Source organism: Ornithorhynchus anatinus, chromosome 5 (assembly GCF_004115215.2).
Source record: "Ornithorhynchus anatinus isolate Pmale09 chromosome 5, mOrnAna1.pri.v4, whole genome shotgun sequence".
Classification (NCBI taxonomy): domain Eukaryota; kingdom Metazoa; phylum Chordata; class Mammalia; order Monotremata; family Ornithorhynchidae; genus Ornithorhynchus; species Ornithorhynchus anatinus.
The window spans coordinates 102,354,890-102,369,011 of NC_041732.1; the positions used below are offsets into that span (position 1 = coordinate 102,354,890).

Consider the following 14,122-nt stretch of genomic DNA (forward strand, 5'->3'; position numbering starts at 1 on the left):
TGTATACACTGAGTGTATTATACATATTATATATATAATTTACACACATAAAGTGTGTATATCTAATATAAATCCTGTCAGTCCCACCTTCACAACATTGCTAAAATCCGCCCTTTCCTCTCCATCCAAAGTGCTACCACGTTAATAAAATCACTCATCCTATCCCTCCTGGATTACCCCGTCGGCCTCCTCGCTGACCTCCCAGCCTCCCGTCTCTCCTCACTCCAGTCCATTCCTCACTCCACTACCCGGATCATCTTTCCATAAAAACGTTGAGGCCTTGTCACCCCCGCTCCTCAAAATTCTCCAGTGGTTGCCTATCCACCTCCGTCCCAAAACTCACCAACGGCTTTAAAGCCGACCATCACCTTAGTACAGTGCTCTGCACACAGTAAGTGCTCAATAAATACCATTGAATGAATTAATTCACTCATTCAATGGTATTTATTGAGCACTTACTGTGTATAAAGTACTGTACTAAGCACTTGGGAGAATACAGTACAGCAATAAAGAAACGCATTCCCTGCCTACTACTAGCTCACAATCTAGAGTTTACCTGAACTGTATTACATATAGTAAAAGCATTATAGCATGGGTGCTAAGCATTGCACTAAACTCTCGGGAAGTACAAAACAAGCATTTGACATATTCCTTGACCCCGAGTAGCTAACTTGCTTTTTGGAAGCCATTTCTTCTCAGGAATCAGTTGTTAGGACATAGTTGAGTGGCGTATCTCTGGCTGCCTGGAGGTCATTTTGGAAAATGAAGATTTCTCTCCTTTGTCTTCAGATGGAAGCTCCCCAACGGGTGGTCCCAGACATCCTTCAGACCTGCCTCTCTTATTCTCTCTCAGCCCGACTTGCCCCTTCCTGGAATAAAGTGGGTCAACTGCTGGTGCAAGGTAATTCATTTTTTTATTGGTATCTGTTTAGCTCTTACTGCGTGTCAAAAACCATTCTAAATGCCGGGGTAGATGCAAGCGTATGAGGTTAGACACAGTCCCTGTTCCACCTGAGGTTCGCAGTCTAAGGTGGAGGGAGGAGGGTCGAGGGAGGAGGGTTTAAGAGAAGCAGTGAGGTCTGGTGGGTAAAGCCCGGGCCTGGGAGTCCAAAAGATCTGGGTTCTAATCCCAGCTCTGCCGCTTGATGGCTGGGTGATCTTAGGCACGTCTCTGTGCCTCAGTTTCCTCATCTGTAAAATGCCTCCGGTCACTCCCCACTCTGCCTCTCGGTCTAGAGGGGGAGACAGACATTAATATGAATGAATAAGGAATTTATAATCTGAAATTTAAAGATATGTACATAAGTGCTGTGGGGCTGGGTTGGGGGCAGCGTGGCTCAGTGGAAAGAGCCCGGGCTTGGGAGTCAGAGGTCATGGGTTCGAATCCCAGCTCCGCCACTTGTCAGCTGTGTGGCTGTGGGCAAGCCACTTAACTTCTCTGGGCCTCAGGTACCTCATCTGTAAAATGGGGATTAAAACTGTGAGCCCCACATGGGATCACCCTGTATCTCCCTCAGTGCTTAGAACGGTGCTTTGCACATAGTAAGTGCTTAACAAATACCAACATTATTATTATCATTATTATTATTATTATTATGAAATAGCCAATGGTCACAGTTTGATGCGTGGATGACATAGAAGGGAGAGCGAACCGGGAAAAAGGATTTATAATCTAGATAATAAGGTTGGATACAGCCCATGTGCCACATTGGGCTCACAGTCTTAATCCACATTTTACGGTTGAGTCAATCAGTCCGTCGTGTTTACTGAGTGTTTACTGTGTGCAGACCACTGCACTAAGCACTTGGGAGAGTACAATATAATAGAACAGACACCTTCCCTGTGCACAATGAGCTTACAGTCTAGAGAGGTAACTGAGGTAATTGAGGTAACTGAGACACAGAAAAGTTCAGTGACTTGCCCAAGGTCACACAGCAGACAAGCGGCAGACTTGGCATTAATAAAATGGGGATTAATGATAATAATAATAACACTGGTATTTGTTAAAAAAAAATAATGGCATTTGTTAAGTGCTTATTAGGGGCAAAGCACTGTTCTAAGCGCTGGGAGGATACAAGGTGATCAAGTTGTCCCACTTGGGGCTCACAGTCTTCATCCCCATTTTACAGATGAGGTCACTGAGGCACCGAGAAGTGAAGTGACTTGCCCAAAGTCACACAGATGGCACGTGGTGGAGCCGGGATTGGAACCCATGACCTCTGACTCTCAAGCCCGGCTCTTTCCACTTAGCCGTGCTTTAAGCCCCATGGGGACAGGGACTGTATCCAACCTGATTAACCTGTATCCGCACCAGTGCTTAGTACAGTACCTGGAACATAGTAAGCACTTAACAAATACCCTCAAAAATGTGACGTGGTAAAAATGGTGCACCTTCGTTAGATTTGAAGTTTAAAAAGAGATCTTTAGGCCTGAGAATTCCATCCTTGAATTAGATGTAACAAGATATTTTGTGACCATTTTTCAGGGAGAGATTTTCTGTGCAAAATGGGAAAGCAAAGTGCTGTTGGTAAGTATTAATGAGGATCGGAAAATGAAGCGTTACAGTTGTTTAAAACTGTGTTAAAGATTCTGGGTTACCGTTATGTGGGTAGATATTTTAGAGACAGCGCTGTCGGGGGCCTTCACTAAGAACTCCCCAGACTCTCCATATCTGACTGAGCAAACGCTCTGTTCTTCCGCTGGTTTTCAAAGACTTTCTGTCTAATTCTCCTCTGGATATTTTCCCCAGCGCTCAGCATGGTGCTTTGCACACAGTTTAGGCACTTAATAAATACTACTAATCTACTGCTCCCTCAGGCTCCCTTTGGTCACAAACGGTTGCTATTTTGTAATCGTTGTAGTTCAGATCGTCTTTAAGCGCCTGTTGAAAGAGTTGCAATCTCTCTGAAAAGAGAAATGCACTCCAACGTTTTAGACCATTCATTCATTCACTCATTCAGGCGTATTTATTGAGCGCTTACCGAGTGCGGGAGCCGTACTAAACACCTGGGAGAGTCCAACAGAACACTAAAAAGGCAAATTCCCTGCCAAAGATTGGGAATACCGTGAACCCACACAGACCTGGAGAGACCACGGTGCCTTGAGAAACAGCGTGGCTCAGTGGCAAGAGCCCGGGCTTGGGAGCCAGAGGTGAATGGTTCGAATTCCGGCTCTGCCACTCGTCAGCTGTGTGACCGTGGGCAAGTCACTTCACTTGTCCGTGCCTTAGTTACCTCATCTGTAAAATGGGGATTGACCGTGAGCCTCACGTGGGACAACCTGATCACCCTGTGTCTACCCCGGTGCTTAGAACAGTGCTTGGCACAGAGTAAGCGCTTAACGAATACCAACATTGTTATTATTATTGAGGGAGGCGATTAGACAGTATCATCCCCCCTCCCAACCCTATGGCATTTATGTCCATATGGGTAATGTTTTTATTCATTCATTCATTCAGCCGTATTTATTGAGCACTGTACTAAGCGTTTGGAAAGCACAGTTCAGCGATAGACAATCCCTGCCCACATCGGGCTTTCAGTTTAGCAGGGGGAGGAGACGGACGTCGAAACAAGTATATTAACGTCGTCTCCCCCTCTAGACTGTAAGCTCCTTGTGGGCGGGGAAAGTGTTTGTCACATTGTACTCTCCCAAACGCTTAGTACAGTGCCCTGCAAACACTAAGCGCTCAATAAAGAAGAAGAAGCATTGTGGCTCAGTGGAAAGAGCACGGGCTGGGGAGTCAGAGATCATGGGTTGAAATCCCGGCTCCCTCACGTGTCAGCTGTGTGACTTTGGGCAAGTCATTTTAATTCTCTGGGCCTCAGCAGCCTCATCTAGAAAATGGGGATGAAGACTGTGAGCCCCACGGGGGACAACCTGATCACCTTGCATCCTCCTCAGTGCTTAGAACAGTGCTTTGCACATAGTAAGTGCTTAACAGATGCCAACGTTATTAATAAATACAATTAACTGATCACGGGAGTGCTTTCCAAAGCTCAGCCGCTGCCCCCACCGGGTGCGGGACCAGTTTGGTGGGTACCCACGAGGTCCCCGTTCCTCTGAAAAGACGGGAGATGGGAACGGTCATCCCCTCTCAGGATGATGCCTGGAGGGTTTCCCGTCCTCTCTACCAGTGTCGGCTCCGGGAGGGAGAGTCAAGCAGTAAAAGTGATTCTGTCCCAAACCCTCTTCCCTGCAGCGTTGCCAGAGACGACCGCCAAGTCTCTCTGTCGTCACGTGAACCCCTCGGCTCCTAGACTGGAAATTCATTTGACTTGTTGGGGCCTGTCATCGGCCCCTCCCTAACGTTCACCTCCCCCTATTTTCAAGTTACCAACCCCTCTCTGGGGATTCATCTCCCCCTGTTGTCTGGCATTCGATAAGTATTCGCTAAGCACTTACTATGCGTCAGGCACCGTACTACGCACTGGGGTCGACGGAAGTTTGGACACAGTCCCTTTCCCGCATGGGGCTCATATGCCGAATCCCCATTTTACAGACGAGATAACGGAGGCCCGGGGAAGCGCTGCGACCTGCCCAAGGTCACCCAGCAAACAGGTGGCAGAGCTAAGACTAGAACCCAGGTCCTTCCGACTCCCAGGCCGATGCTCTAACCACTGAGCCACGCTGCTACTCCTGGGTATGAGCCCGCCTCTGGGGATTCACCTCCCCCTGTTGTCTGGCATTCAATAGTAATATTAATAATCGGGGTTTTCGTCAAGCACTTACTATGCGCCCGGCACTGTACTAAGCGCTGGGGTAGACACAAGTTTGGACACAGCCCGTTTCCCACATGGGGCTCATATTCTTAATCCTCATTTTACAGATGAGATAACTGAGGTCCGGGGAAGCGCTGCGACCTGCCCGAGGTCACCCAGCAGACCGGTGGCAGAGCTAGGATTAGAACCCAGGTCCTTCCGACTCCCAGGCCGATGCTCTAACCACTAAGCCACGCTTTGCTACTCCTACTTATGAGCCCGCCTCTGGGGATTCACCTCCCCGTGTCGTCGGGCGCTCAAGTTACGAGCCCATCTCCGTAACTTGACGGAGGGGTCCGGCTGAAGAAGACCCACACGCTCTAGCCCGCCTAACCCCATTTTCATTCATTCATTCATCCAATCGTATTTATTGAGCGCTTACTATGTGCAGAGCACTGGACTAAGCGCTTGGAACGGACAGATCGGTAACAGAGACAGTCCCTGCCTGTCTGATCGGGGGAGACGGACGGACAAGAACAACAGCAATGAGAAACCCCCTCCACGTTGGGGCCCGAGACCCTAACCGGCCTCCGCCTCGAAGTCGGGCCTAGACTTTAGTCAGGCTTTCGGCGATAAGTCCGAAGGGCAACCAACGCACCAAGGTATACACCCTAAATCTTTATTCCGCTCTGAATCTGGTTACTCTGCACCTGTACAGCCATGCACGTGCACACAGACACCCAAATAACAGAATCTAACTAAAGGGGGGAACACAAATAGACGTATACACACGCACACAGCATGGCCTAGTGGCTAGAGCCCGGGCCCGGGAGGCAGAGGGTCATGGGTTCTAATCCCGGCTCCGCCACTTCTCTGCTGCGTGCCCTCGCTCAGGTCACTTCCCTTCTCGGGGCCTCAGTGACCACATCTGGAAAATGGGGATTGAGACTGGGAGCCCCCCCGTGGGACAAGGGATTATCTCCAACCCGATATGCCGGTATCCGCCCCAGCGCTCAGTACGGTGCCTGGCACATTATAGGCGCTTACCAAATACCACAATTATCCTCGACGAATATCCTAATTAGTAGGATTACTCACACTTAGAGAAGCAGAGTGGCTCAGTGGAAAGAGCACGGGTTTGGAAGTCAGAGGTCATGGGTTCGAATCCCGGCTCCACCGCTTGTCAGCTGTGTGACCGTGGGCGAGTCACTTCACTTCTCTGTGCCTCCGTCACCTCATCTGTAAAATGGGAATGAAGACTGTGAGCCTCACGTGGGACAACCTGATTACCCCGTATCCACCCCAGCGCTTGGAACAGTGCTCTGCACATAGTAAGCGCTTAACAAATACCGACATTATTGTTATTATTACCCTTCCAACCTTTCACCCCAAGACGGTGCACGTCGGAGGAGTGGGAGGAGTCCGGCTGGCTCGTGGCGGCCGTGCCGGATGGCGGCAACGGCGAGCGGCTCGGCCTCAGGTCTTAGAGAAGCAGCGTGGCTCAGTGGAAAGAGCCCGGGCTTGGGAGTCCGAGGTCACGGGTTCGAATCCCGGCTCTGCCACTCGGCAGCTGTGTGACTGTGGGCAGGTCACTTGACTTCTCTGTGCCTCAGTGACCTGATCTGTAAAATGGGGATGAAGACTGTGAGCCTCACGTGGGACAACCTGATTCCCCTGTATCTCCCCCAGCGCTTAGAACCGTGCTGTGCACATAGTAAGCGCTTAACAAATGCCGACATTATTATTAGGTGACACTGCCCAGCCGGGGTCCGGTTCTGAGCTCACGGGGACCGACCGGGTTCGTGATGGAGGTGGTCCGGGTCTTCCCTCTTTTGTCCTCCCTTATTAGGGCAAAAAAGCCCTTCCTTATCAGCTGCCTGGGGCGTCGCGGCCGTTCCTGATCGGCTGCTTCGGGCTTCGTCGATTGTTTGCCGCTCCGGGCCCAAGACTGGGAAGAGCGGCCTGGAGAAGCAGCGTGGTTTAGTGGCAGGACCCCGGGCTGGGGAGTCAGAGGACCCTGGGTTCTCATCTCGCCTCCGCCACTTACCTGCTCTGTGACCTTGGGCAAGCCGCTTGACTTCTCTGGGCCTCAGTTCCCTCATCTGGAAAATGGGGATGAAGAGCGTGAGCCCCGCGTGGGACAAGCTGATTACCTTGGATCTATCCCAACGCTTAGAACGGTGCTTGGCATGTAGTAAGCGCTTAACAAACACCATCATTATCATTATTATCATTAGCGGGGAGGGAAGGCTACGTCTCCCTCCACGCCCACCCCGCCGACTGGTTTGGAGCTTATCCGGCGTGCACGTTCCTTCTGCCCTTGCGCGTTCCTTCTGCCCTCCGGCAAAGCAGCGCACATGCCCGGTAATAATAACTGTGGTATCTGTTAAGCGTTTACTATATGCCAGTCACTGTATTGAGCGCTGCAGTGGATACAAGCATATCAGGTTGAACACAGTCCCCGTCCCACGTGGGCTCACAGTCTCAATCCCCATTTTACAGATGAGGTCACAAGGCCCAGAGAAGTGAAGCGACTTGCCCAAGGTCACACAACAGACAAGCGGCGGAGCCGGGATTAGAACCCATGACCCTCTGCCCCCCAGGCCCGTGCTCTATAATAATAATGTCGGTATTTGTTAAGCGCTTACTATGTGCAGAGCACTGTTCTAAACGCTGGGGGAGATACGGGGTCATCAGGTTGTCCCACGTGAGGCTCACCCCATTTTACAGATGAGGTAACTGAGGCACGGAGAAGTGAAGCGACTTGCCCAAGGTCACACAGCTGACAAGTGGCAGAGCCGGAATTCGAACCCATGACCTCTGACTCCCAAGCCCGGGCTCTTTCCACTGAGCCACGCTGCTTCTCTATCCACTGCGCCCCGCTGCTTCTCAAGCGACCTCGACTCAGGGGCAGATCCAGCCTTCAGCGATGTTCAAGGTGGTTGCCTAGGTCCTCCTCGAAACCCTTCTTCGACATCGTTGTTCAGGGGGTCAAAAAAAGTCTCTCTGAAAATGGCTTTCTGTGGGCTCACCACAGGGCAGGGGAAAAGTTATAAGACTATAAGTTTTAAGAGTTGTGAGAATCAGTGGGACTCCCGGAAAGAACAGGAGGCCTGGGAGTCAGAGGACCGGGATCGTACTCCCGGCTCTGCCGTGTATCTGCTGTGTTACCTCGGGTGAGTCACTTCATTCATTCAATAGTATTTACTGAGCGCTTACTATGTGCAGAGCCCTGGACTAAGCGCTTGGAATGGACAAATCGGCAACAGAGACAGTCCCTGCCCACTGACGGGCTCACAGTCTAATCGGGGGAGACGGGCAGACCAAAAACAATAGCAATAATTAGAATCGAGGGGATGAACATCTCATTAGAACAATAGCAGTAAATAGAATCAAGCTGATGTGCATCTCATTAACAAAATAAATAGGGCAATGAAAATATATACAGTTGAGTGAACGAGCACGGTGCTGAGGGGAGGGGAAGGGAGAGGGGGAGGAGCAGAGGGAAACGGGGGGCGGGGGGGAAGAGAGGGCTTAGCTGAGGGGAGGTGAAGGAGGGGGTAGAGGGGGAGCAGAGGGAGCAGAGGGAAAAGGGGAAGCTGAGCCCCAGTTACCTATCTTTAAAACGGGGATTCAGTCCTATTTTCCCACTTCCTTGGACTGTGAGCCCCATGTGGGAGAGGGACTGTGTCCAACCTGATAAACTTGCATCAACCCCAGTGCTTAGAACAGTGTTTGGCACGTAGTAAGCGCTTAACAAGTACCGTGATTCCAAGCCTGTGATCATCCGTTTTCATTTTCAGCATTGGAATACAATGTATCCGAAACCCAACTTTGCATAAGTGTAGAGGCTTGCACGATTAGACTTCCGCCACCTGAGGTAACGGAATTTCTGATTTCTCCGGCTTTACCGGATATTCTGCCTCTAACCATAATTTGACACTTGAACTAGAATGGTTTGTTTGTGTATGGGGGAGGAGAAGAAGAATTAGAGAGGCCAAGAAGCCTCATGGCTTCTCTGATTTCTATTATAATAATTATAATAATAATAATTGTGGTATTGGTTAAGCACTTACTACGTGCCTGCCACTGCACTAAACACTGGGGGAGATACAAGGGTTGGACACAGTCCCTGTCCCGCGTAAGGCTCACGGTCTTCATCCCCATTTTCCAGGTGAGGTAACTAAGGACCAGAAAAGTGAGGCGACTCGCCCAAGATAATAATAATAATAATAACGTTGGTATTTGTTAAGCGCTTACTGTGTGCAGAGCACTGTTCTAAGCGCTGGGGTAGATACAGGGTCATCAGGTCGTCCTACATGAGGCTCACAGTTAATCCCCATTTTACAGATGAGGTAACTGAGGCACCGAGAAGTGAAGTGACTCGCCCACAGTCACACAGCTGACAAGTGGCAGAGCCGGGATTCGAACCCATGACCTCCGACTCCAAAGCCCGGCTCTTTCCACTAAGCCATGCTGCGAGATCACACAGCAGACAAGTGGCAGAGCCGGGATTAGAACCCAGGTCCTTCTGACTCCCAGACCTGTGCTCTACCCATTGAACCATCCGCTTCTCTAACAAATACCGCAATTGTTATTATGATTTTTCTGATTTCTACTGAGTTCTAGGTTTCAGAGTAGGACGAGAGAGCCGCTCCACCTAAGGAGCTCCCTCTGGACTCTAAGCTAGTTGTGGGCAGGGAATGGGTCCTGTTTCTGTAGTAATGAAGTCCCCCAAGCGCTTAGTCCGGTGCTCTGCACAACAGTAAGCGCTCAATAAATATGACTGAATGAATGAAAGAGTCCATCTGAATGTAGAGGTAGCTGGGCGTCGGGGTCCAGTGACGCTCTTGAGAGTGAAATCTGTATCGTTGTTTGGGAGCAGTGCGTGACCAACAGGCCCTTCTTCATTTAATAATAATTAGCATTATGGTATTTGTTAAGCGCTTATTATGTGCCAGGTACCGTATTAAGCACTGCGATAGACACAAGATCATCGGGTTGGACCCGATCCCTGTCCCACGTGGAGCTCACCATCTCCAACCCCATTTTCCAGATGAGGTCACTGAGGCCCATTAAGTATTGGTATTTGTTAAACGCTTACTATGTGCAGGGCACTGTTCTAAGCGCTGGGGTAGATACAGGGTCATCAGGTTGTCCCTTGTGAGGCTCGTAGTCTTTATCCCCATTTTACAGATGAGGGAACTGAGGCACAGAGAAGTGAAGTGACTTGCCCACAGTCACACAGCTGACAAGGGGCAGAGCCGGGATGAGAACCCACGATCTTCTGACTCCCAGGCCCGGGCCCTGGCCAGTAGGCCATGTTGGCAACCCCTTGACCCCTGGTGGCATGGTTTCAGTGCCACCCACAGTCCCTTCTGCCATTTTTATTCTTCCCCCTGGATAGCATAATTACCCAAATCTCTATTCTGAAAGAGTCACCCCGTTTTGAATTGCTGTACAGCCAAACTGGTCTATCGGTCACTTCTGTCTCCAAACTGTCCAAGGCTAGGCACTCTCGATCAATCAGTCGCATTTATCGAGCACTCACTGTGTGCAGAGCACTGTACTGTGTGCTTGGGAGAGTAGCAGCACGGCGCGGCGGACAGAGCATGGGCCTGGGAGCCAGAAGGACCTGGATTCTAATCCCGAGTCTGCCACTTTTCTGCTGTGTGACCTTGAGCAAGTCACTACACTTCTCTGCTTTGGTTACCTCATCTTCCCCGACTAAGCCCTCCTTTCCTCTTCTCCCACTCCCTTCTGCGCCACCCTGACTTGCTCTTTATTCATCCCCCCCTCCCAGCCCCACACCACTTATGTCCAGATCTGTCATTTATTTATTTCTGTTACTGTCTATCTCCCCCTCTAGACTGTCAGCTCACCGTGGGCAGGGAATGTGTCCGTTCGTTGTTAACTGTCCTCTCCCGAGTGCTTGGTACAGTGATCTGCACACATTAAGCGCTCAATAAATACCATCGATTGATGTCTATCTCCCCCTCTAGTCTGTAAACTTATGGGGGCAGGGACCGCGTCTACCCACTCTGTTTCACTGTCCTCTCCCAAGTGTTTACTCCTGTGTTCTGCACCCAGGGAGCTCTCGGTAAATACCATTAATTGGTGACTGTGTGACCTCGGAACCAGTGAATGAAAGCTGAGGGGAATTTCTGTTGAGAAACCCTGTTGCCCGCGAGACTAAATTTAAATCTTCGTTTCTGTTCACAGCTGGAAGACTTTGAAATATCCGAAAACATCTTAAAGGGTTTTGAGGCTCACGAGGAGGCAGTCATTCAGCAGCGTTCCATTTTAAATAACTGGTGTTATATCTTACCAAGGTGAGATCATTTGGGTGCAAGAGTCAGCTTGCCTTGGTTTACCTTCATTAAACCTGCTGGGGATCTAAGATCAGGTGGACGGAAGTGCTATCGGAAGGACAGACGACGACCCTCCCCCGCTCCAGAGCCCTATCGAAGGCCCATCTCCTCCCAGAGGCCTTCCCTGACCGCGCCCTCCTTTCCTCTTCTCCCACTCCCTTCCGCGTCGCCCCGCCTTGTTCCCTTCATTCATCCTCCCTCCCAACCCCACAGCACTCATGTACCTATCTGTCATTTATTTATTTACGTTAATATCTGGCTCCGCTTCTAGACTGTAAGCTTACTGGGAGCAGCGAATGTGTCCGTTATAGTGTTCTATTATACTCTCCCAAGCGCTTATTACAGTGCTCGGCACACAGTGAGCACTCAGGAAATATGATTGACTGACTGACTCTTTGAAGCTAAACGTATATAATGAGGTTTCAATGAAAAAAGTATCTGGTTAAGACAAAATGTTTCTGTGGTGATGCATAGAACTCTCTTGTGAGCCCCACCTTCTTTCTTCCCTCTCTCTTTTCCCTATTTCCCCCATCTCCTTCTTCTTTTTTTCTTTTCGATGGCATTTGATAAGCGCTTACTATGAGCCGGGCACTGTACCCAATGCTGGGGTAGATACAAGCTAATCAGCTTGGACAGAGTCCCGGTCCCACATGGAATTCCCAGTCTTGATCGCCATTTTCCAGATGAGGTAACTGAGGCCCAGAGAGGTGACGTGATTTAGAAGCAGCGTGGCTCAGTGGAAAGAGCCCGGGCTTGGGCGTCAGAGGTCATGGGTTCTAATCCCGGCTCCGCAACTTGTCAGCTGTGTGTCTTTGGGCAAGTCACTTCACTTCTCTGGGCCTCAGTTACCTCATCTGGGAAATGGGGATGACGACTGTGAGCCCCATGAGGGACAACGTGATCACCTTGTATCCCCCCAGCGCTTAGAACAGTCCTTTGCAGGTAGTAAGCGCTTAACAAATACCAGCATTATTATTATTTGCCCAAGGTCTCACAGCAGACAAGTGGCAGAGCCGGGATTAGAACCCAGGTCCTTCTGACTCCCAGGCTATCCTCTGCTTCTCTCTCCCTCTGCCTCTCTCTGTGTAAACCCTCAGGACCACACCCTCCCTAACTAATCGCTACTTGGCTCCAGTCAATCAGTCAATCAATCAATCAGTGGTATTTATTGAACGCTTACTGTGTGCAGAGCACTGTACTGCACAAACACAATAAGCGCTCAATAAATAGGATTGAATGAATGTACTAAGCGCTTGGGAGAGTCCAATAAAGCAGAGTTGGTAGACACATTTCCTGCCCACAAGGAGAATTCCCAGTCAGAGCATAGACTGTCCGCTCGTTGTGGGCAGGGAATGTGTCTGTTTATTGTTCTACTGCATTCTTCCGAGCGCTTAGTACAGTGCTTTGCACACAGTAAGCACTCGATATATATGATCAAATGAATTCAGAGATGGTGACCTTAGATACCAACATGTACACGGGTAGGCAGTTATGGAAATACTCTATTGTAGCAACTCTTATTTTTGAATAGCATGAAGATGGGACAAATCATAAATATTCTTCACACCATTCCTACTGATTGTCCTTTCAAATCATACGGGGACCTTCAGGCGCACTGGGATAATCTGGTAAGACGTGAATGCTTCCTTCATTTGAGTTACTTATTTGGTCTTAAACTCACGTTGCTGTGCATCTGTGTTATCATCCGACAAACTTGACGGTGAAACATTGTGCTTCATTTTTAGTATGGCTATAAGCTTCCAGAGGATGGTGGAGCCACTAAAGTATATTGCAGCATCTACTTCAAATTAATTGGAGAAAGACTTTTTACATATCCTTTTTAAAGAAAAAAGCCACTTAAAATGCAAGAATAGATCCTCCTCCTTTCCCGCTCCCCTCGTCGATATTTCTGCGTCGTCTAATTTTTAGTCATTTCACACGAATTACGTCTAGAAATGAGAGCTGAATCGTCGAGTCGGTTCTTCAGTTGATCGTATTTACTGAGCGCTTACTGTACGCAGAACACCGTCCGGAGCGCTGGGGAGAGTAAAATAGAACAGTCTAACAGACTCATTCCCTGCCCACGACAAGTTTACAGCCAGAGGGGGACGACAGACGTTAATATAAATAAATAAAATTACAGCTACGTACATAAGTTCTGTGGGGCTCCGAGGGGGGGTGAGTAAAGGGAGCAAATCGGGGTGATGCAGAAGGGAGCGGGAGAAGGGGAAGTGAGGACTTAGTCTGGGAAGGCCTCTTGGAGGAGACGGGCCTTCGATAGGGCTTCGAAGTGGGGAGACTCATCGTCTGTCAGATATGAAGAAAGAGGGCATTCCGGGTCAGAGGCGGGACATGGGTGAGAGGTCGGCAGCGCGATAGACGAGATGGAGGTGCAGTGAGAAGGTTGGCATTAGAGGAGGGAGCGTGCGGGCTGGGGTGGAGTAGAGAGGAGCGACGTGAGAGGGGGGATGGAGGGTTTTAAAGCTGATGGTAAAGAGTTTCTGTTATATTTCATTCATCCATTCATTCAGGAGTATTTATTGAGTGCTTACTATATGCACTGCGCCGTACTAAGCGCTTGGAATATACAATTCGGCAACAGAGAGAGACCATCCCTGCCCGATGACGGGCTCACAGTCTAATCGGGGGAGACAGACGGACAAAAACGAGACAACATCATCACGATAAATAGAATCAAGGGGTTGTAGTCCTCCTTAACAAAATAAATAGGGTAATAAAAAATATACACAAATGAGCACAGTGCTGAGGGGAAGGGGGAGGGGGAGGAGCAGAGGGAATGGGGGCTTAGCTGAGGGGAGGTGAAGGGCCACGTATTTCACACATTTCAGGCCACATAGTCCACCTATGAGAAATATCTAGATCATTCAAACCAAATTTCTAGTAAGGATAAAACCTTTTCGATGTCTTCCGTACCGTCTTCCTGCCCCGACTCACCCCTAGTTACGATTTTGTTTGTAAGAAATACAAAGGAGTTATTGGTACATTAGTAGTTTTGATTCATTTTTATATTTTTCTCCTATATTTGCTGTTTCT

General features: G+C 49.4%; 1 protein-coding gene across 1 annotated transcript in view; it reads left to right on the forward strand.

Moving 5' to 3' along the window:
- C5H18orf63 (chromosome 5 C18orf63 homolog) overlaps positions 1-14,122 on the forward strand; it is a 41,123-nt gene that overhangs the window by 13,280 nt on the left and 13,721 nt on the right. Inside the window, exons 4-9 of the mRNA XM_029066180.2 lie at positions 790-901; positions 2,486-2,527; positions 8,501-8,577; positions 10,920-11,029; positions 12,600-12,696; positions 12,814-12,899. Of these exons, the coding sequence (XP_028922013.1) occupies positions 790-901; positions 2,486-2,527; positions 8,501-8,577; positions 10,920-11,029; positions 12,600-12,696; positions 12,814-12,899 (524 nt within the window). The remainder of the gene's footprint in view (positions 1-789; positions 902-2,485; positions 2,528-8,500; positions 8,578-10,919; positions 11,030-12,599; positions 12,697-12,813; positions 12,900-14,122) is intronic.